The sequence below is a fragment of the Diabrotica undecimpunctata genome, chromosome 1 (assembly GCF_040954645.1).
Source record: "Diabrotica undecimpunctata isolate CICGRU chromosome 1, icDiaUnde3, whole genome shotgun sequence".
Lineage (NCBI taxonomy): Eukaryota > Metazoa > Arthropoda > Insecta > Coleoptera > Chrysomelidae > Diabrotica > Diabrotica undecimpunctata.
The window spans coordinates 136940038-136963732 of NC_092803.1; the positions used below are offsets into that span (position 1 = coordinate 136940038).

General features: G+C 32.5%; 1 protein-coding gene across 1 annotated transcript; it reads right to left on the reverse strand.

The window, feature by feature from the left end:
• Positions 1-2576: 2576 nt before the first annotated feature.
• On the reverse strand, positions 2577-22520 carry LOC140440329 (UPAR/Ly6 domain-containing protein rtv-like). The gene is made up of 3 exons (XM_072530767.1): positions 22319-22520; positions 16347-16520; positions 2577-2803 (listed from the first exon to the last, which is right to left on the reverse strand). The coding sequence occupies exons 1-3, from the start codon at positions 22386-22388 to the stop codon at positions 2601-2603; spliced, it is 447 nt and encodes a 148-aa protein (XP_072386868.1). The 5' UTR covers positions 22389-22520; the 3' UTR covers positions 2577-2600.
• Between the last annotated feature and the right edge of the window lie 1175 nt (positions 22521-23695).

The window sequence follows — 23695 nt, forward strand, 5'->3', positions numbered from 1 at the left end:
AAGTGGTACCGTAGGCGGTACTGTAAAAATTTAAATATTATTTCCAAAATTGAATAAAGTAATTTTATTGTTTATTTATTATTTTATAGATTGATTAGTATTGTAGATTTTAATAAAATTGAAGAAGTTTACAAGTTATATAACAGACTCTTCTCCTCCTTCATAAATGGACTCTTCCAACTGTTAACTGTGACTGCGAACCACGAATCAATATTTAGAGGCGCTACTTCCTTCTCCGACGATAGTACCAATACAACACGATAGCGTCCATCCTTGTAGAATAGCGGCGTATACACAGTTTTCTGTTCACATCACATCCAGTAATGACGGATCCGTTGAACGTTATACGGTGCCTATGTGTACAGAGCATAAACGTCTCCGTGACGCCGCCGTGTCGTGGTGCTACTTTCGTGACGCCGTGTCGTGGCGCTACTTCCGTGAAGCTCGCCTCAGTATTTTACTATAGAGAAAAAGTAATACAAAACCAGTATAGAAGCTTTGCTTCAAAAATAAAAAAGTAATGGATATATTAACAAAAATAAGCAACACGGGTTAGAAATATATTATTATCGCTTAGTCTGAAATAAAATCCGAAATATCCGTGGGAGAATTTGTTAGAACACTTTTTTAAATTTGAATAAAAAATGCACTAATTTTCATTTAATAATTAAACTAAATAAGCCACATAATGACAATATATTTAAAAACTAATGATACTCCAGTCGTCAGAGACGAAAATGCCACTGAACCTCTAAAAATTATACGAACAAGCTGAATTTTACTGAAAATATTAATTTTTAGATCCCAAAAAAGTTGCAAAAAAGTTTACCACTTTTACCACCGGGCTTCCCCCTAAAACCCCCATGGCAGGGGGTAAAATCGCAAAAAATCGATTTACACAGAATCTGTACACCGTAGAAAAAAATGTTTCAAATAAAAAACGTAGCTGAGATAATTTTAAACAAAAATATTTATAAGCATTTTTTGTGTAGAATGAGCCGTTCTCTTAGAAACAACGCTTGAAGCGACCGTCGATTTTGCTAGTCAGTTACGCGCGCGAAATCAATATTCAATAAAATTTGTATCAGCTAGACGGTAAAAATTCGATATCTTTTGATTCAAGTGACCTAGCGACAAAAATCAAGATGCCTTTTAAAGGTAGAGTTTGGCTTTTTTATGCAGTTTTTGTATTTTGGCGCAAATAAACTGAAATTTTATACAGGTGTAATAAATAAACGTGGCGCGATTTTTGTCATTTTTTGTGATTCTCGCGAGATCAATAAAATCTATCCCTTTTATTGACTGGCCACTATGAAGTTTCGATTACTAGAGCCTAACTTTTAAAACCTATAGCATGAAATTTTAGTTTAGAGTTTTGGCAAAAAATGTAAGGCATTTGAAATATGCTTAAAAACGCTGAATTTCAATTTTCACACAACAAACGATATAAAACATTTAAAACTTTTTTTTTTCAATTACACTAGTACATTTTTCAAAAGAACAAAACTTCTGCAATAAACTATTCTCAAAACCGTCTTCTTAAATGCATTTACCGTGACGTGTAATCGTTTGTAATGTAAAATATTAAATTCTGCGTTTTTTATTCATATTTCAAATGCCTCATATTTCTTACCACAACTAAAAATTGAAATTTTATGTCATAGGTTTTAAAAACTGATCTTTAAAAATGAAAAGTTTACTACAACTTGTCAATAAAAGTGATCAATTTTATTGATCTCACGAGAATCATAAAAAATGACAAAAATCGGGCCACGTTAATTTATTTAACATCTTTATAAAAACTGAGGCAAAATACAAAAACTATATACGAAAGCTGCACTCTTTGCCTTTAAAACGCATGTTGATTTTTGTCGATAGGACATTTGGATAAAAAGATATCGAATTTTTACCGTCGAACTGATACAAATTTTACTGAACATTTATTTGGCGCGTGTAACTGACATACAAAATCGACGGTCGCTTTAAGCGTTGTTTCTAAGAGAACGGTTCATTCTACACAAAAAATGCTTATAAACATTTTTGTTTAAAATTATTTCAGCTACATTTTTTATTTGAAACATTTTTTCTACGGAGTACAGATTTTTGGTAAATCGATTTTTTACGTTTTCACCCCCCTGCGAGGGGGGTTTTAGGGTGAAGCCCGGGGGTAAGAGTGGTAAACTTTTTTGCATCTTTTTTTGAGTCCCAAAATTAATATTCTCTGCAAAATTCAGCTTGTTCGTATGATTTTTAGGGGTCAACTCTCTGACGACTGGGCTATGATAACAGAATATTTTTAAGGAATACGATGCTAATATAGTTTTTGTACCAAATCAGACACACGAGAGTCTAGCTTTTCTATATAAAAATTTTGCTCATAACTTTTTTATGCTTATTGATTATGAAAAAGCGAAAAAACTGATTGAGATATTAAAAAGAACTGAACTTCATAAAAAAAATCCCACATTATTATCAGACGGCACACATTAAATAGGTCATTTAAAACTTTTAAGTCATTCAAATATGTAAAGCTTCTAGTCTAAATCCGATTGGAAAAATAATTCATTAACCAGAAATATAATTTGTCGTCTTTTTATTTATCACATCAGTCTCAATAAACCTACAATCACTGGTACAGTCAGTAAAATATAGTTTATTCCTAATTTAGTAGATGAATTGCACAAATCCCCTCTGCAGAAACACATCAACACTCTCTTATAATTCCATTTGGTATAGGCGCATCTGTCTTCGCTATCTGATGGACCTCTTTGTAGACAAATTCGTTGGGTCGCTACCCCATATTCTGAAAAAAAGTGCTTTTGTCAATATAATATGTATTGTATATATATGCAAAAGGAAACTAACTAGAACAATATTGAGTATAGTGTAAGATTTTTATTTAAGATTTATTTAGTATTCAGGTTATGGTACAGAGATGCAGAAATGTCGGCTATCCAGTTTATATGTGCTTTAGAACATGTGTTTATATTTGACTTTGAGAAGGCCTTTGATCGAGTAAAACATATTGAAATGATAGCCATTCTGCAGCAGGTAGGTATTGATGATAAATACCTACGCATCGTTAAAAATCTATACTGACATCAGCGTGCAAACATCGGGTTTGGCCGGGATAATTGTTTTAAGATTGTATAGTGGTATCAAAATTAATGGCGTCAATATTGATAATTTGAGATATGCGGATGACACGGTGCATGATACTAGGACTAACAAGCTAGTATCTTACCGTAGCACAAAATCTGTCGTGTTCGCGCATGCCGTCATTGGAGACTAGAATTCTTGTTAAAGTTAAATGTGATTTTTATGCATTATGTGATGAAATTATTTAATTAGCAAAATAATAATATTAAAAGGTTTAATAATTACAATAATCGTACACAAAAGAATATCTCCAAACTATTTATTAAAGATTATTTATTGACACATACAAAAAACTGACATTACGAACGTGCAACTCTCCAATTACGTCACGACTTATGCGCAATGTCTTATCTTCTTAATCATAGTATGACACAGTGTTCATTGCAAATAATTACTAATAACTTCAACATCTGATTAATAGGATTCCACAGCGTGTGATGAATATGGACTGAAGTTAAACACCGCAAAGATAAAGGATGTTTGACAGTAAAATGCCAATACAACCAGAAGTGGTAACACTTTATGGAGAACAACTGGAGAGAACCAATAGTATAAGAAATTACTTTGAATTCATTGTTAATAAAAATCAAAAAAGTAGCGTCACTTCAAGCATTTTAATTCGGTAAATAATAATCTTCTTCTTATTCTCCTTTAGTTTATTGGCCTTCACCTACTTGGGTATTTGGCCAGTTCATCGTCGTAAATAATAATCCGAATGATATCAAATTTTGGCAGTATGCTTTTGAAAGTTAGAACTACCAAAATGTCAAATTTAAAATCCATTAGAATCACAGACCGTGATTAGAATCGTCATCTCATGGTTAGATTCGGGACTTATTGACCGACATATTATTTTAGCGGAATTTCGGCGTTTTTAGGCACTTTTAAGCACAACATATATGATTTATCTTCCTCTAGGTACACTAAGTTTTCTATAATATCAAATAATTATAACGATAATATAATGATATTGACTATGATTAAATTTTGATATAGCTTGTAAATAAGTACTTAAACAAAATATAAAACAGCAATAAGAGAAGTCATATAATGTGTGAAGAAATAATATTAATTACAACACACTGGATGTATGATCACTGGAAATGCAATGAAAAAAAATAAAAAATTGCGTCGAGCGCATTAAAGAAAATATTAACAGTTACAAGTATTTTGTAAGATAGAAGTTATTAAATCAAATGGAACGGTAAGTTTGGATGCAATAAAGGCAGAGTAGACTAGATGAAACCTATTGTAGATAGAAAAATACGTAAATTCTATAAAACCGCCAGAAGACGGCTTTGGTGTTATGGTGTACAGCACTGACTGTTAGGCGGTTTAAAATAAAGAACAGCGATGAATGAATGCATCTTGCAAATTAAAAATACTTAGATAGATAAATGCAAGTACCAAAAAAAAATTATGGATATACTCGTATTAGAAAAAGACTACCTATGTCTCTTATCGATAAAAACGTGAGAAAGCATCTATTAAAATAGTTAAGATACGTTGAACGTCGAAAAGAGAATCACTCAACGGTGCGAGCATTTCTGACAGTAGGATTTTGATTGGTGGGTGGAGCGGACGATATTTTCTTTATGAGAGGTTATCAAAAGTAACTGTATGTCGCCATCCCTTTTATTGAGACTTGGCCTTTTTTCAATTTCTATGGCTTCTCAGATAATTTTTGGTTTATAGATGCCGATGGAGTTTCCAAATCAATTTTGTGACTTATATGATAATGGTGTTGACCTAAAGCTGAAATTGAATCGGAATTGCGAACATTGGAATGTTCATAAATCCTATTTTGAATACTACGATTTGTTTGGCATATATAGGATCAGGGGCAGTCTGCAAAAGGAATTTCATAAACTCCGTGTTGTTTATTTTATAATGTTGTCTTTGATTGACCGGACAAGAGATGAAAGTTTTTGTTGGGGGATTTCCTTTATGCCTCTTAATTTAAGAATTTTGTCGATTTTGTCAGTGACACTTTTAATATAAGGAAGAAAACCTTAGTAATGGCCAGAACAAAAAAAAATTCAAGATCCACATTAATTCAACAAAAATTAAATAGTTTATTATTACTTCATACAGAAAAAGAGTCAATAACTATAATTATTATGATTAATTAATTAACGAGTTTGCAGAGTGCAAAGTGAGAAAAAAGGCAATATAACTAATAAATGAGAATATATTTCTTTAATTATTATTGTTTGTTTTAATAAATTATGTTTATTTATTTCTGTACATGTATATTATTATTTTTCTTTTTTTTGGAATCCGATAATTAAACAGAGCTATATATATGATATATGCTTTGAAACCAAACTAGCAAACGCAAAGTATGTGTCTCTGTACCATCTCATCACTGAAAAATAGTTCCAGAATAACAATGTTGCCTAGGCCCCGCTTTAGCCTTAGTCCGCCACCGCACCCGTCTTTCGAACCGGCGTGAATTATTGTTATGCTTTTTCCTTTGCTTTGTCTAATGTAGGAACTATTTGATTTTCATATAGGAAATATATTGTTCTTCTTATAGTATCTTTTTGAGTACCTACTGTCTAAATGATGAGACTGAAAATCACTAGGGTACGTTTTTTCGTCCTGTCAATCTTTCTTTGCTTACAACATCATTTATCGACGTTTTTGTAAGTAAACATGTTTCATTCACAGCATCTTGTTTGATTAGGCCTCTATCTATTACGTAATTACGTATTTATCATACACATCTTTAACTATTTCTTTACAATACTTCTTTTAACAAACTTTACTAATATACTATACACACAGTAGCAAGTATAATACAAATTCTTAATGACTGATATTACCTATTAATTTTAATTCCATCAATATTAGCGGTCAGGTAGAAACTTAAAACGTGTTTATCTATTAATAATTGCATTGCAATCATACCAGTAGTCCTTTAACGACGGGAAAGCCAAGACGATATATTTCAAGACAAGATATAAACTGCAAAATCCAGGGATTAATGAAGCTACAATGTGTAGAATAATTATATTCATACATGCAGTTAAGCCATGCAAATGTCTACCTTTTGTAATCCTAACAAAAAAGAACGTGAAAATAAATATCTAAGGATATACACAGTAAAATATCTTTTCAATTAGAGTTTCACCTGAGTAATCTATTAATTTATTTATAAATTAATAAATTACCCAGATAACAGTTAACTTATATTTTCGTCGATGAGAGTTCTTTTGACTTTATCTTTCTTATTATAGAGGCCCGTACAAGCGTAGAATACACTCATACACTATGATAATAACTTAAAAATAGATTCTTCAAATTCCATTCCAAAAGAGCATCCCAAGTGATAGGAAAGCTCGACGTTTACTTCAATATGTTTCCATAGATGTGTGTGGAAAAATTAGTCCTGCTACTCATGATGGTAAAAATTATTATGTTTCATTCATTGATCATTACAGTCATTTTGGAATGTTATACCTTATTAAAGAAAAGAATCAAGTGAAAACATGCTTTAGGAATTTTGTAGCCTTAACTGAATCAAAATTCAATCTGAAAATAGAGTATTTGAGATGTGATAATGCTGGGGAGAATAGTTCTAAAGCTTTAAAGATTTTTGTACTAGTAAAGGAATACAATATTCTGTACCCAAGAATCCAGAGCAGAATGGATTAGCAGAAAAATACAATCGTACCATTTTAGATAAATCTAGATGTTTAATTTTGGATAGTGGTCTTGACAAGTCATTTTGGGGAGAAGCTGTATTGGCTGATGTATACTTAACAAATCGAACTCCTACAAGTACATTGCCTAATGACTGTACACCAGCTGAAGTTTGGTATGGTTACAAACCCTTATGAGCAAAATTAAATTATTTGGATGTAATGCTTATGCACATATTCCTGAAGAAGATCGATCTGGGAAGTTTTCTGAGAGATCCAAAAAATGTATTTTTATTGGCTATTGCGACAATGGATACCGCCTCTGGGACCCTCTAAAACGAACAGTGTTTACATCTCGTTCAGTTAGATTTGATGAAACTTGTGAAAGTGAATCTCCAGTTCATGTGATGAGACATAGAGGTGTGGATGAGCAGCTTAACCTGTTAAAATTGAACCTGAAGTAATACAACCTAATAGTAATCAAGAACACGAGATACGTAGAAGTTCAAGAGATAGACGTATGCCTTCTTATCTTGATGACTATGAAGTGAGTATGATGATGGCTTTATTTGCTGGCTATCTACCTTCTGAATTACCTAAAAACTATACTGAAGCTGTTTCGATGGGGAATGGATGGAAGGAGGCCATAGATAAAGAACTTTTGGCGTTAGAAAGCAACAATACCTGGACTTTGGTAGAACCTAAGGCTGATGATGTAATCATTGATTCACGATGGGTTTTTGTTGAGAAAAATGGTGATGGTCAGTTGGTGAAAAGAGCTCGATTAGTAGCCAGAGGCTATCAGCAGCCAGCATTGGACAACGAAGATGTGTATGCACCAGTAGCTAGATTAACCACCCTGAGGGTACTGTTAGCCATTGCTGTCGATCGTGATATGGATATTCATCAACTTGATGTGAAAAGTGCTTTTTTGAAAAGTTCAGTGTCTAGTGATGTGTTTTTAAAGCCACCGGATGGTCTTAGTGTTAAACCTGATGTAGTATGTAAGTTGATAAAAGCTTTATATGGTGTACGAGAAAGCCCTAAATGTTGGAATACAACCAATAATAAGCATTTATGTAATTTAGGATTTCAAAGATCTAAGGTTGATCCTTGTTTGTATTTTAATGGAAAAACTTATGTTTTGATATGGGTAGATGATATTTTTGTTATTTCAATTTCTGAAGATGATGACAAATTTTTAAAATCAAATTTAGAGAAAATTTTAGAATTAAGTGAATAATCAAATGAAACAAAAATTGGCTTTTTAGGATTAGAGATTGGAAGGAAAGATAAGACTTTAGTTGTTGGTCAGAAAAATTTAGTTACAAAAATTGTTAATCGTTTTAACATGGTAAATTGCAAGACTAATAAAATTCCAATGGAACCTAAATTGAATTTAGAAAAAGAAGCTCAAACTGATTTTAAAGTCCCTTATAAGGAAGTACTTGGTAACTTAATGTATTTGATGCTTGGCACTAGGTCAAATTTGTGTTTTACAGTTTTATTTTTTGGAAGATTTCAAAATAATTTTATTAATTGGAAACATCTTAAAAATGTAATTCGTTATTTGAGCTATACTAATGAGTTAGGATTAATATACAATAAATTTACTAAAAATGATCAAGTTTCTGTTCATGCATATGCTGACTCAGATTTTGCTAGTGATGCTAATGGCAGAAAGAGTGTTTCTGGATATGTTATTCTTTGTAATATTAAAGTTGTAAACTCTTATCCTAAAAAGCAATCTGTAGTTGCTCTTAGTAGCAGTGAAGCCGAATATTTGGCTCTGTCTGCGTGTATGACTGAGTGTTTGTTTTTAGGTCAACTTTTAAAAGAAATGTTTGATTTTGAATATCCTATTAAAATTTTTGAGGACAACCAAGGTTGTATAAAAATGGCTCAAACTTATGAGACCAAACGCTCAATATTGATGTAAAACATCATTTCGTAAAAAATATGGTAAATAAAGGAAATTTTGTTATTGAGTATGTTCCTACAAACAAACAGTTAGCTGATATTATGACCAAGGCATTGCCTGTTACTCAATTTGAATTATTGAGAAATTGTTTGAATGTTTCTAAAACTAATGTTTAATTTGACAGTTTATTAGTTTATTGTAATTTTGTTTACAGTTTGTACTTAATTCATGTGTACTTTTGTAGAATTGAGAGGGGGTGTTGCTGTACAATTCAGTACTATAATTATTATGTGTATGTTGGCAACACATTTTATTTTTATTGATGTCTGATGACTTACTTGTCACTTGTCACTGGTATCTATACACACATTACACTTGTACTTGTAAAAACAATAAAACTTATTTCTTTTCTAATTATTTTTTTTTTTTTTGGCATAGACTTTTAGTCATTCAGCCAGACTCAACATGGTAAAAAAAAGATTGTCTGAGTTTATATTAAAATTAAAATAAATATACAAAACAGGTAAACAGGGTCACTCTCTTCTCGCCTAGGGGCCCATGAAGGCATTTTTTTTTACATACAACACTAGGCCACGGTAAGAAAGGAATTTAAACAATTGGGTTAGAGACAAAGGTTACGTTATTAACTAATGTATAATTATTCACATGGTTATTTTACTATCTTTTAAAAACATAACTAATAAATCATACACTGCTGTCGAGTCTAATGATAATAGGTACTGAAGGTTCCAAGGGGCTAATATATTGTGTTTATGTAAATTATTTATTAATCTGGATGAAGTTATAATATTTCTGGGGCAACTGAAAAATATATGATCTAGGTTTCCTTCTTCTGTACAAAATTCACATTGATCATTATCTAAAACCTTAAGTTTAAATAAATGTTTGGGGTAACAAGCGTGCCCAAATCTCAGTCTTATGATCGTGGTAACATATTTTCTAGGTACATTAAAAAACTTATACCAAGGAGTTTTAGGAATATCTGTTTGAAGAGAAGTGTATCTATTTGGGCTAACAATGGAATATTCCTTCCATATATTATCCCACCTTTGGTATAATCTTAATTTTAAGGAAGCCAGAAAGTCGCAAGCCGTGATTTTATACGAAGTTTCTCTACCAGACATAATACTTTCTCTCGCTAATTGGTCTACATGTTCGTTATTTTCCAAACCTATATGTGCTTTAATCCAAACAAAAAGTACATTTTTGCCCCTTGTTACTAACTTTTGTTTGATATCCTTAATTTTGTAAATATAAGGGCAACTGTACGTATTTGGCAATCCCGGTTTCCCAATAGAGGTCAAAACTGATAAAGAATCTGATAATATCACTATATGATCCGAGTTACTTTCTGTTGCATAAAGTAAGGCCTCATATATTGCAAGAGCTTCTGCTGTAAAAATAGAGATCTGGGAGTTCAACTTAAATGTGCGCTCTATTCGTTCCAATGGAATAAAAAAAGCGCATCCAGTGCCGTTTGATGATTTGGAGGCATCGGTATATATAACGACGGAGTTTTCGAATTCTGATAATATTGAGTGAATAATCTTTCTATTTATGTGTATACTGTCACGATATTTTGGTACCATGATATCTGCATTTGAACCATGATATGTTGCATATGAGACGTTTTGAAGTGTATACGTAGCTTTATCTATCTCTTTTAATGCTTCCATATTATGTTGCAAAGCTTCGCAGACTAAAGGAGATTTCTTTTTTCCCAGTATTTAGTAGACAAATCATAGCAATTCAGAGTGATGAGCTTTGTGTATAACGATTGATTTTTTATATATGTCTTTACCAGAAATTTTTCGGTCAGGAAGTTTCGTCTGATATTTAAAGGTGGTTCCAAGGCTTCCAAATACAAGGGTTGAATTGGTGTGGACTTCATAGCACCTAAACACGTACGTAGAGCTGAATTGTGTATTACGTTAATTTTATTTAGCAATACATTACTGGCTGATCCATAAAATATGCTTCCGTAATCCAAAATGGAGCGAATATACGCTCTGTAGAATAATAAATTTACGTCTACATCAGCACCCCACCACGTTTTATTAATTGATTTAAGGAAATTTATTCCCTTGTTGCATTTGTTTAACATATCCTCAATGTGATCCTTCCAAGTCAAATGTTTGTCAAGTGTCATCCCTAAATATTTGACCTTATTTTTTAGTGGATATTGATGCTCTCCTAATTTAATTATTTGATCGTTAGCTTTATAATGTCTGGTAAAAATGCAAACCTGAGATTTATTACAAGATAATTCAAAATTGTTTTTATAAAGCCATTTTTGAAGTAGTTGATAGATACTATCCAAGTTTTTGATTGCTTTTTTTATATTCTTTGTGTTCTGTGTAAATGCAGAAATCATCTGCGTATTGTATGAGGTTGAATGGTATGTTATTTATTTTAATATTGTACAAATCCGCTACGTACAAATTAAACAGGATAGGACTCAATACAGAACCCTGAGGTAATCCTTTGTTTACGATTCTGGGACCTATGAGCATTTGTTCTTTTCTTAAATAAACTAATCTGTTTGAATAAAGATTAACAATACTATCAGCAAATTGAGCTGGAATTTGAAATATTTTTGTCATTTTTTCTTTGAGTGCTGTTAGACACACAGAGTCATAAGCTCCTTCTATATCAAGAAATAATACCGGTAAGTAATTGTTCCGGGAATAATTGTTTTGAATGTCTACAACTAGGGAAGCCAATGCATCCAAAGTACCAAAACCTTTCCTGAATCCGTATTGTTCTTTGGGTAGAAGGTTCTGCTCTAGTAACCACCATTCTAGCCTAGCCTTAAGTATTCTCTCTAGAGTTTTTTGTACACAAGATAATAAAGATATGGGTCTGTAAGCTTCAACTAATTTTAGATTTTTCCCAGGTTTGGGAATAGGAACGACAATAATATGTTTGAAGGCTGAAATGTTAGAACCTTCTCTAATTATCTGATTAAAAATATTTAGAAGTAACTCTTTTGCATTATTTGGTAAATTAAATAGCATAATATATTTGATTTCATCATAACCAGGAGAAGTGTTAGGACGGTCACTAAGGGCACAGTCCAATTCTAGCATAGTAAACGGTTTTAAGAGAAAATGGCTATGATTCGGATTAAATAACATTAAATCTTCGTGATTGTTCACATATGGTGGTGCAATTTTGTCGAAGAACTCTGCTATCCACGAATCTTCTAGTGGTAATGGAGCATTGACCCTTTTCCTGTTCATCCTTTTCGCTTGATTCCAAATCGAAGTAGGCGACGTTTGTTTATTTAATTTTGAGCACCAATCAACCCAGCTTTCTTTGGCTTTCGATTTCAATAATTTCTTAGCGTGTGCACTAGCTTGTTTACATTTAATAAAATTTTCAACTGATGGATCTTGCTTGTATTTTATTAATGCATTTTTTCTTTCTGCAACAATTAGATCACATTCTGCATCCCACCATGGTGAAGGAGTCCGTTTCTTACACTTAAAGGGTTTATATTGGCTAATAGATTGTATGGAAGCTTTATTGATACAGTCTAATAAAAGATTATATTTTTCTTCAGCATTTGGGGATATAGGTCCACTTTCATTTAGAGTATTCTCGATTATTTCAGCGTACATATCCCAATTAGCTTTCTTAGTATTCCATTTACCGTTACTCCTTGCTGCAGTCTATATTGCAAGGTAAAGTCAAAGGTAAGCGAGGACCCGGTAGAAGGAGAATATCATGGCTGCGGAATTTAAGAACATGGTTTAAGAAAACCTCAACGGAGCTGTTTCGAGCCGCAGCGAGCAAGGTCATGATTGCCAATATGATTTCCAATATCCGAAACGGATAGGAACCAGAAGAAGAAGAAGTATTCCATTTACTTTTGGGATATATGGTCTCATTAACAGCTCTTGGGTATTCGAATTCTATTTTTACAACATAGTGATTTGATCCAAGTGTATCAGAATCTACAGTCCAAAATGTCTTAGGAAAAATGGAAGGGGAACAAACCGTAATATCAATCATAGAATCTGAATGTCCTAGATTTCCTTGACAAGTAGGTTGACCGTTATTCATTACAATGAAATCAAGATCCTGTAGGGTCTCTACAATTTGATCGCCAATATTATTATTTTTTGATGATCCCCAGAGCGCATTGTGGGCATTCATATCACCCCCAATAATGCAAGGGTGCTTCACTTGTGAAAATAAGTTTGTCCAATCTTCTATTCTGGTGTTGGTTTTTGGACATCTATATACAGAGAGAAAACTCAAGTGAGTATTATCGTAATTAACTTTAATACCACAGGCAAGCAGCTCTTTATTGAAGTTTTTATTTAATTTTAATATTTCAAAACGGATACCAGTTTTTACCAAAACAGCGACACCAGCAAAACCGTCTGCACGATCTTGACGAACAATATTATAACCTTTAAAATTATATACAACATTATTTTTGAACCAGGTTTCACTTAAAAGAGCAATATCAACATCTTCTTTAATAAGGAAATTGAGTAGGCTGTTTTTATTTGCAACAGCTGATCTAGCGTTCCATTGCATAATTTTAAGTTTAGTGTTTAAAGCCATAAATTTAAGTACCTTTAAAAATATCCTCGAGAACAGTATGCAAACCCTTAGCTAACAAATTATTATCCAGTGTTTCTGCATCCTCAAATGATTTTACATTTTTTATAAAATCAGAAAAAAATTTGACTAATGAAATAACCATCTTATTTTTTTCACCATCTATTGAACTATTAGGTTTATTGGGATTAGGTGGTAGAGGCTGTAACGGGCCAAATCTAAAAGGAAAGGTGGAGGAATCTGTAGGGGATTGTGAAACAGGAGTAGAAACTTTCCTTTTTTTAAGTGCATTATGTTCAGTATTATTCCTACTAGGTCCAGGATGAGTAAAGTTTGTTGATTTTTTCATATACGATCTTGGAATGGTAGGGTGAGATGACATATTGTCATCAGATACATTAGGTAGTTTTGGAAAATTTTCTTCAAGATTTGACAATATCGAAAATTTGTTGTTACTAACAAATTCGGAAAAAGATGATTCTTTAAATCTTTTTGCTTCTAAGAGGAGATTTTTTGATCTAACATAATGTTTTTAATTTTTTTTTGTTCCTCATAAACGGGACAACTTTTAGAGATCGAAATATGATCTTTACTTTTACAATGTATACAAAAAGTTTTTTTAGTGTCGCATATGTGACTATCATTTTTAATTTCTGCACATCGTATACAAAATTCTTGTGTACCCTTGCATTGCTTAGAAATATGACCAAATTTCAAACACTTGTAGCACTGTATTACCCTGCCTACAAATCTTTCTACCGGTAAATACACAAAATTAACTACGACATGAGTCGGCAAAACATTTCATTCAAATGTAACTATAATATTTCGTCTGGGAACGTATTCTGTTTTACCGTCTTTGTCTACCTTTCTATGCATTCTTTTAATTTCGGTAATTTTAACGGAAGAGTCTATATGTTTTTTTAAATAATCAGTATCATACCTCGTATCTACATCGTGAATTATTCCCTTGATTTCCAAGAGATGGTTAGGGATATAGGCTTTTAAATTTTCATCTTTTAACTTATTATGTGTTACTAGATGATTTGCATCCAAAATAGATTTTAAAATGACTTTAACTCTATTTTTTCCTATAGATTTAATTTCCTTTAGGTTTTTGATTTTAAGTTTTTGATACAAAATTTCCCCCACCACCATCGGATGCAAACGAGAGATGTTCTGATTATTCAAATTCTCTATATAAACGCAACAGCTATGAAAATCATAATTATTAGAGGAAATATTATACAGTTTAACTTCCCTTGTTTTGCCGGAATTAGCACCAATTTCCATATCCTTATCCATATCCATATCTGGGGAACTTGTCGCAACACTTACTTCGCACATTTGCGTCTTATTGTTATTTTCCTCCCCCATTAGGGGAGGTAAATCACTTATTTACACTAAAAATCCAAGTATTAAACCGATATATTTACACAAACTTTAAATTTAAATATAAATATCGATTTTTAATTACCGCAAAAACTTATCTCCGCTTAATGTGATTTTATCGTCTGTTCGAACTGAAAGACAAATTCACACTGCTTTTCTAATTAAATACATATAATAATAGTGTTATTATTATTAACCTGCGTAATCAATATACAGTTACTCTAGCAAATTCCTGTTCCACCAACAATTTTACGTCTTCTAACTTAAAATAAACGTTTTGTTTTGCAACTTCATTTTTTATTTGCGCCCAAACCATTTCTATAGGGTTCAAGTCTGGATGATACGGCGGAAGTTTTAAAGAAACATGTCCACATTCTTGCAGCACTTAGTCAAAATTATATTCAATATGATATTGTTTGATGATTTCATACAATTACGGTTTTAACATTGACGATACAAATAGTAAATTTTTTTCTGTCAACCAAGATATCATATCCATTTTATTTAAAATTACTGGTGCATGCTTTATTAATTTGTACATTATGATATGACGCATTATCACTAACATCAACAGATCCAGTAGGCAAATTGGGGATTAACTGTTCATTGATCCATTTTTCATAATTTTCTGAATTCATATCATCATGATAATCTCCTGTCTTAGCTCCTAACTTAAAAATCAAAAGGGCATTCTGTATGAACTATATCTCCCCACAACCATGTACGATAACCAACCTACTTCATTTTGAAATGTTCTTGAACAATCCTGTAAGTGGCCAGTAATTTCATCAGAGTAAACACTTTTGATAAAGCACAGTGACGTTTCTAAACATAAATTAGAAAGGAGCCTGATCTGTATTAAGTCATTAACAATCTGATATAACACTGCAGTAAAAGGAAGCAAGGAGTTCGGAGTTATACTGACAAGTTCGTACCTATCGTTTGAAAGGTGGGTATATCGATCCTATTATGAGAAACTTTCGCTAAGATAAACTATTGTTGACCAATAGATCAAAAGGAAGATATGGTTTTGTTATAGAAAACCACGACACTAATGTACAAAAAATATAAAAATAAGATTTTTCAAAAATATCGGTAATGAACGCCTGTGTCAAAAGTGACAGAGGTAGTGCAAACAGAAAATAAGATAATTGATGGATTCGACCGTTACTTGATGGAAATTCATTTTATGTAACAATAAAACACTGAAAACTTTGTTTTCAAACTTCCACAAAATTTATTTTAAATTATTATCACTACGGCTGTTTCGGCTGATTGCCTTTCTCAAGTGACCTATTTCATTAGAGACTATAAAGTGTAAACCCATGCCAAAAACAGATCACTTGAGAAAGGCAATCAGCCGAAACAGCTGTAGTGATAATAATTTAAAATAAATTTTGTGGAAGTTTGAAAACAAAGTTTTCAGTGTTTTATTGTTACAGAAAATAAGATATCTGAAACGTTCACGATTAGGATAATTAAACCACTAAAATTTCGGTATCATATTTGTTTGCCATCTGACATAAAAATGCTCTCATTCTAGGAACACGCTTAATTTTGGGTTCCACTAATCCAATTTACAAAACTGTTAAAGAATATTTTATCCAACAACAAAAGTATCCAAAACGTACCCTCTTTAGCTGCATCTTCGCTTTCAACAATTTTACCACACCATCCCGACGCACAAGGAACTGTTTCTATTCCTATTTCTTGTTTATTTTCTACCAGTGTCACATTAACATTGAAGTCGTCTTTGCAGCTCCCCAGTTCACCTCTAGACCTACACATAAAGCATCGTTGAAGACCTACAACATAATAAAAAATGTTAATTTTTAAATGTTTTGAAAATAATAGATATAACAAAATTATAGATAATGAAAATAAAAGGGGATGAATACACAATAGGTATAGAAATCCTCTTCCTAAAAGAAAACACAAATTCCGGAACTCCTATGCGGACTTGACACGAATCAATATGTCCATAAATATTTCCTAAGGTGAACAAATACTGATGAAGAAGTGTCTGCATATACTTCCAAGTACAGGCAAAAATCTTTGAGGATATACTAAATATAAGAATATATGAAATGATATAGATATACGAGAAGCAAATATAAAGCTTGGAGGCTTGATATAAAAAATGGAAGAGCATATATCGCCTAGGATTTAGACTTCTAAAAGATGGCGTACAAGAAATAAAGAACTATACACTATATATATATATATATATATATATATATATATATATATATATATATATATATATATATATATATATATATATATATATATATATATGTATATATATATATTTATATATATATATATATAAATATATATATATATATATATATATATATATATATATATATATTTATATATATATATATATAAATATATATTTATATATATATATATATAAATATATATATATATATATATATATATATATATATAAATGAAAATTACTGAGTTCTCGGGAAGAACCGCGTCGAGAATTTAAAACTCGACGTTTCGGCACCCATTTTGGAGCCATTATCAAGAGTGATACGGTTCGGTTTGAGTTCGGGGTCTCAATCTGCCTACTTCCCTCACTCGAGACGTACCAGTATCGTGTTCTATATTGCAAGAACTGTCTCTCGGCACTGAGGGCTCAATCTGCCTACTCCTCAGTGTCGAGTGACAACCGGTCTTACCCTGTGTGGCTGCTTTTATACTCGCTGTATGCGCGGGAACGGTATGCGCTGACGTGGTCTGAACTGACGTGCCTGAGCGGTGTGGACGGGAGGTCGCTGAAGCAGGGGTCGCCATGTTGCCGGCAATCGTTTCGCGTCATCGCGCGTGTTCAAGCTGTTAGGCCGTTTTTCGATTTCGATAGCTTCACGAATGATTCTCGCTTTTAATGAGCGGATGGGAGCGATGGTTTTTGCTTTTTCGAAATCTATTTTGTGGCCTGTCTGAATATGATGTTGGGCTAGGGCTGAAGTGGTATCGGCATGTTTGACTGATAGAGAATGTTCGTAAATACGGTTATGGATTCGTCGGTTTGTCTGTCCTACGTATGTACGTGGGCAACTGGAACAAGATATCTCGTTGACACCATGGTCTTCATTGGGGATTTGGTCTTTTACGGATCTCACGAGATTGGACAATTTGGAGTGAGTGGTGAAGATGGTTTTGATATTAAGAGGGATAAGAGTTCTACTGATCTTGTCAGTGACACCTTTAATGAAAGGTAGAAAGATTTTGGGTTGATCCGGCGGCAAGGTTTCTTTTTTGGATGGAATGGGGTTTAGAAGTTTTTGAATGCTTCTATTGATTTGGGTTTTGTGGTAGCCGTTTTGTAGGAGTGTTTGTCTTATTGAATTGATTTCGGATGACCTGTGATTGTTGTCGCTAAGTCTTATGGAACGGGAAATAAGAGTGTTGATGATTGAATTAAGTTGGGCGGGGTGATGATGTGACTGGGCATTGAGATAGCGGTTTGTATGAGTGGGTTTCCGGTACACGGAATAGGAAAAACTGTGAGGTGGATTTTTCTGAATAAGAACATCAAGGAATGGCAAAGACGCTTCAGACTCAACTTCCATCGTGAATTGAATGCTGGGATGTATTCCATTCAGGTGGGAGAGGAAGAGATCTAATGTGTCTTTACCATGGGGCCAAATGACAAAGGTGTCATCAACGTACCGTAACCAGCAGGTGGGTTTGAGATTTGACGAGGACAAAGCTACTGTTTCGAAATATCAAACCCACCTGCTGGTTACGGTACGTTGATGACACCTTTGTCATTTGGCTCCATGGTAAAGACACATTAGATCTCTTCCTCTCCCACCTGAATGGAATACATCCCAGCATTCAATTCACGATGGAAGTTGAGTCTCAGGTTTCAGTCTCCCGAGCCCCCAGACACTACTACACTCACTAGTCACTTCTAGTTCACTCACTAGTTCACTACTGTAGTAGTGTCTGGGGGCTCGGGAGACTGAGACCTCGGAAGCCCTGAAGAAGACATCAGAGAGGATGTCGAAAGCTCGGCAAAATGGATATCGACGCGGTTCAACCCGGAAGACTGGTGAGTTTAATATTATTTTTTATAATAGTATTAATCTATTTAAGCTCTAAGTTTAATTGTGCTAACCGCGGAAATCTTTCCGAACATATATATATATATATATATATATATATATATATATATATATATATATATATATATATATATATATATATATATATATATATATATATATATATATATTTATATATATATATATATGTATATATATATATATATATATATATATATATATATGTATATATATATATGTATATATATATATATATATATATATATATATATATATATATATATATATATACCGGGTGGTGAATCCCCAAACGGGCCATAGAAATGGAAAATTCTAACCTGTTGAATTCCTGCTTCCCTAATTATAAGATCCTATTTGTAGAGGACTGAAATCTGTATTAAAACCAAATGTTAAAATTGTTCTACCAATTAAACAAATTTCAAAATTTTGCAAAAACATAATACATTTGCCGTAATTATAAGTAGATATTGTCGTAAAAGTTAGACCACACGTAGTGCAGAATGTGTATAGCGGGTTGCGTCAGGACACAATGAAGATAATTTTAATTGTAGATATTGGTATTTTATGATTTATTATTTAAAAATCAATAAAGGTAATCAAATGTACTCAGTTGAGAAAATGTCAGTAATAATGTTTCATTCAGGCAATAGTGCGGACACTACCCGATCTTTATTTAGGTGAAGATATTCTAGGTTTAGGAGACCAATTTCAGATTATACAACAATTCATAGGATTTTAAAAAAGCTTGACAATACTAGGAGCCTGATTCCTAATTGTAACTGTTTATTTTTATTATTTAAGGAACGAACAAAAAATACTGCATGATAATCTAAACATAAAACCATCGATATATTATACTAATGATGGAACAAGTTAATATTTTTACTTGTAGGTGATAAACGACGGAACTCACGTCACATTACTAGCTACAATGTCCGACGTGAATTTGACATGTGATTAACGTGAATATAGTTATAACCGATATGTTAATGTTAAACAGTTATCATACAATAATTTAATGTATCCTTTTAGGCAAATCAATAAATTCGTTATTTTTTTAATATTTTACATCCAGTCACATCAATGCGATGCACAACTACGTTTCTGTAAAATATATACATTTTCATGTTTGAAGGTTCCGATTTGAGCCACTTTACTGGTATTTTTCCTGCCTTGTATATTTCAGTTGTTATTTGTATTTGTTCTGAATCTAACAGCTTCAGCAGTTTTGCAGAAATTTCATCAAGTCCCGGTGTCTTTCCATCCTTCATTTGTCTGACAGCTGCAGTTAATTCTTCTGGTAGGATTTCTTCCTGAACTGAATTTTCTTCAACGTTGGGTTCTTGTATTGTTCTAAGGTTTTGGAAAAGTTTCTCCAAGTATTCTTTCCATACTTTATTTTTATCTTCTTTGGTAATATCAAGATTACCTTCATCATCTGTTATTTTTTCGCTGTTGCGTTTTCGGAACTTTCCAGCTATTTCCCTCACCTTTCGATGGACATTGAAGTTATCATATTGACTCTGATACTCCTCTATTTCTTGACATTGTTCTGTTTTTTGTTTCTTTTTGGCTTCTCTTACTTTTCTTCTGACGATGGTATGTATTCTCTTATATTCTTGGAGATTTTCTTTGTTTTTTTCCTCTGATCCATAAGTTCAAGTATTTTATCGGTCATCCACGACTTTCGATTCTCTGTATCTTTCTTCAGGTGTTGTTTTTTTTTATTTCTCTTACTGTCTTATGTGATGGTCAGACTTTCCTTTATAGTTCCTGCATTTATTCATTTTAGCATCTTTGTATTGAGGTTTTCACTCACCTTTAGTCGAACATTGGGATCTTTCAGTTTTTTAACATCATACTTCTTCATCTTATTTGGAACCTTCTTCATTTTGTCTTTGAAATTACTTGCAAGTGCTATATGATCCGAATTTTGCCTTCTTACAATCCTTTCCAAAGAATCCTGTGAAGATTTCCAGGTGTACAATTTCCTTGGGTGTAGCTTAAACCAGGTGTTCATTATTACGAATTGATTTGCTTCCGCAAAAATCTCTAATGTATCTCCCCCTGCGTTCCGGTTTCCTAGTCCAAATGGTCCAACTGCAGATGATGTTTTACTGGTCCCAACGTTGGCGTTGAAGTCACCCATGACAATTGTTACGCCTTGCTTTTTCAACCTTTTCACGACTTGATTAATGCTATGGTATAGTTATTCTACCTCTTCTTCTGTGTCTTCTATTGTAGGTGCATACACTTAAATGTCGATTGGGCTTGCTTTCATTGGTATGAGCATCACTCTTGCTGAGATTGGGATGAAGTTGTCAACAGATTTTACCACTTCTTTTGTCAATATAATGCCGACACCTAATTCATGTTTGCCGTTATATGTTCCAGAATAGTAAACGCAGTGTGTCCCGATATTTGCGGTTCCTGAACCTGGCCAACGCATTTCGCTTATTCCCAGAATATTTAATTTCATTAGTGCAATTTCATGTATTGCATTATAGATTTTACGTTCCTGTGCAATGGTTTTCACGTTCCATGTGCCTGTTTTCATGTCTTTTTTGAATTTTAATCTTTTTGTTATACTTGTAACTACTCCTCCCGAAAAAGGTAAATGCGAGTTAATAGTAAAATAAAGGTAGAACAAAGGAAAAAATATATATTTAATAAAATATGTCTATAAGATGGAAGGCAACCGTATATACGTATTTCTTACTATTGGTCGTGTTCAGTACAGTGCAGCTAAATTAGAAAAGAAGCATATTAACTTGGGACAGGATCACTACAGGAGTAATGCGACCAATTTGTGGTCGCATTATATATATATATATATATATATATATATATATATATATATATATATATCTTTTATTTATATAAAATCTGTCAGTGTTTGTAGTAAAAGGAAGTAATCTAAGGTCAACAAAAGCCAGAACGACGGATTTGCACTTTGTCATTCTTTTATTCGTTTTTGCACTCTCTATCATGGATTTATATGCGATATTTTCTTTGAAGGTTGTTTATATTTATTTGGTATTTGTTAATCAATTAAAAAAATAGCTAATTTCTAAAGTTCCATATTATCATGTTAATTTTTTATCGATATAACTTTCATCGTTTTTAAAAACACGTTAATAGTTGTTTAATTGGGTTAAAGAGCTATTATGGTAAATTAAAAACAATTTACACTTTTACTTCGATTCAGTTATTAGATACATAATCACCAATTAGCAAACCAGGCCACTAGTGTCAGAAAAATACAGTTTGATTTTACGTAAAAACAAACAATTTGAAAGTACAGAAAATAAACTACTTATTGTCGAGAAAATGTGTTGTTTGAAAAACAAATGATGTAAAATATAAAACATATATTTAATAACTTTCGATTCATTCAATATCTTATAGAGGAGTAAGGTCGTAAAGAGAGTTCAACTCTCACACACCACAGAAACCTTAAATATTAAAATGAAAACATTATTTTAAAGACTTACCTTCGACATTAATAATAAATATTGCACTAAATAGAAAAAACAATTTTAAAACTGTAAAATATGGTTTCATGTTCTTCAAATTCAAGGAGACATTCTTTGGTTTAAGTTGTTGGGTCGTCGATACTGAATCACGCCTGGAATTAATAATACTTTCACTTGTATCGCTAGTGGAGTGGTCACTGACGCGACTTCTTGCTGTAAAACCACAGGACCGCAATAAAGTGATTTACACAGAGGCGAACTTAATTTATGATGATGATAAATAAAAAATGTGCAAATTCGTATTTATTTTTATATTTTCTTACCTGACTTTTATTTATCTTGTTGTATTTTTAGTCCTACTTTGTGCATTGCTCTTCGTTGGCCAGTAAGCATTTTTTCCCGTTTGTTCATATTTTTTATAGCCATATTATATCGTCGTATGTACGATAAAGTATATGTACCAGAGTCATTTATCTTATTTTTAAATTAAACCCAAGATACAAACTTAAAATTATACAGGCTTATGCACCAACTACGAGCCACCCGGATGAGGAAGTTGATCAATTTTATGAAGATATCAGAGCAGCTATACAAACTTCAAAAACACATTACACATTGATAATTGGAGATTTTAACGCCAAATTGGGATTCAAACAAGATGATGCAGAATCTGCTATGGGAAACTTTGGATTTGGTGAGAGAAATGAGAGAGGTAACAGGCTTCTTGACTTCTTACATCAGGAAAATCTCTTTGTGATGAACTGATTATTCGGAAAGAAACCTCAACGTAAGTGGACATGGAAGAGTCCGAACCAAAGAACAAAAAATGAGATTGATTTCGTAATATCAAATCGGAAAGATATTGTTCAGGATGTAACAGTATTCAATAAGTTTTCAACGGGGAGCGACCATAGACTAATTAGAGCAAAAACCACTTTTAACACTGAAGTTTAAAGAACAAAAATGATCATCAAAAAGAAAAGTGGACGGTGGCTGTTCCCAGAGATATAACACTTTACGAAGAAAATATTAAGACTAGTTTGGATACACACGACTTGGAGAATATCAGCATCAATGAAATGAACAATAATATTACTCAAATATTAAAAGAAGCTGAAAAGAAATACTGTCCTCGTCCTGAAAACAATAACAAAAAATTAAGCCATAACACAAAACATCTTCTAGAGGAAAGAAGAAAACTTAGGGAAAATCAGGATCACAACCAAAATGAACTAAGAATTTTGAATAAGAAAATTAAAAAGGAAGTTAGAAAAGATCTAAGACGATACAATACGATGGAAATAACTAGAGTAATAGAAGAAAACAAAAGCTTGAAAGTACTCAGACAGAGCATGTCCATTGGAAGAAAAAACGTCCGCAAATTAAGAAATGAAC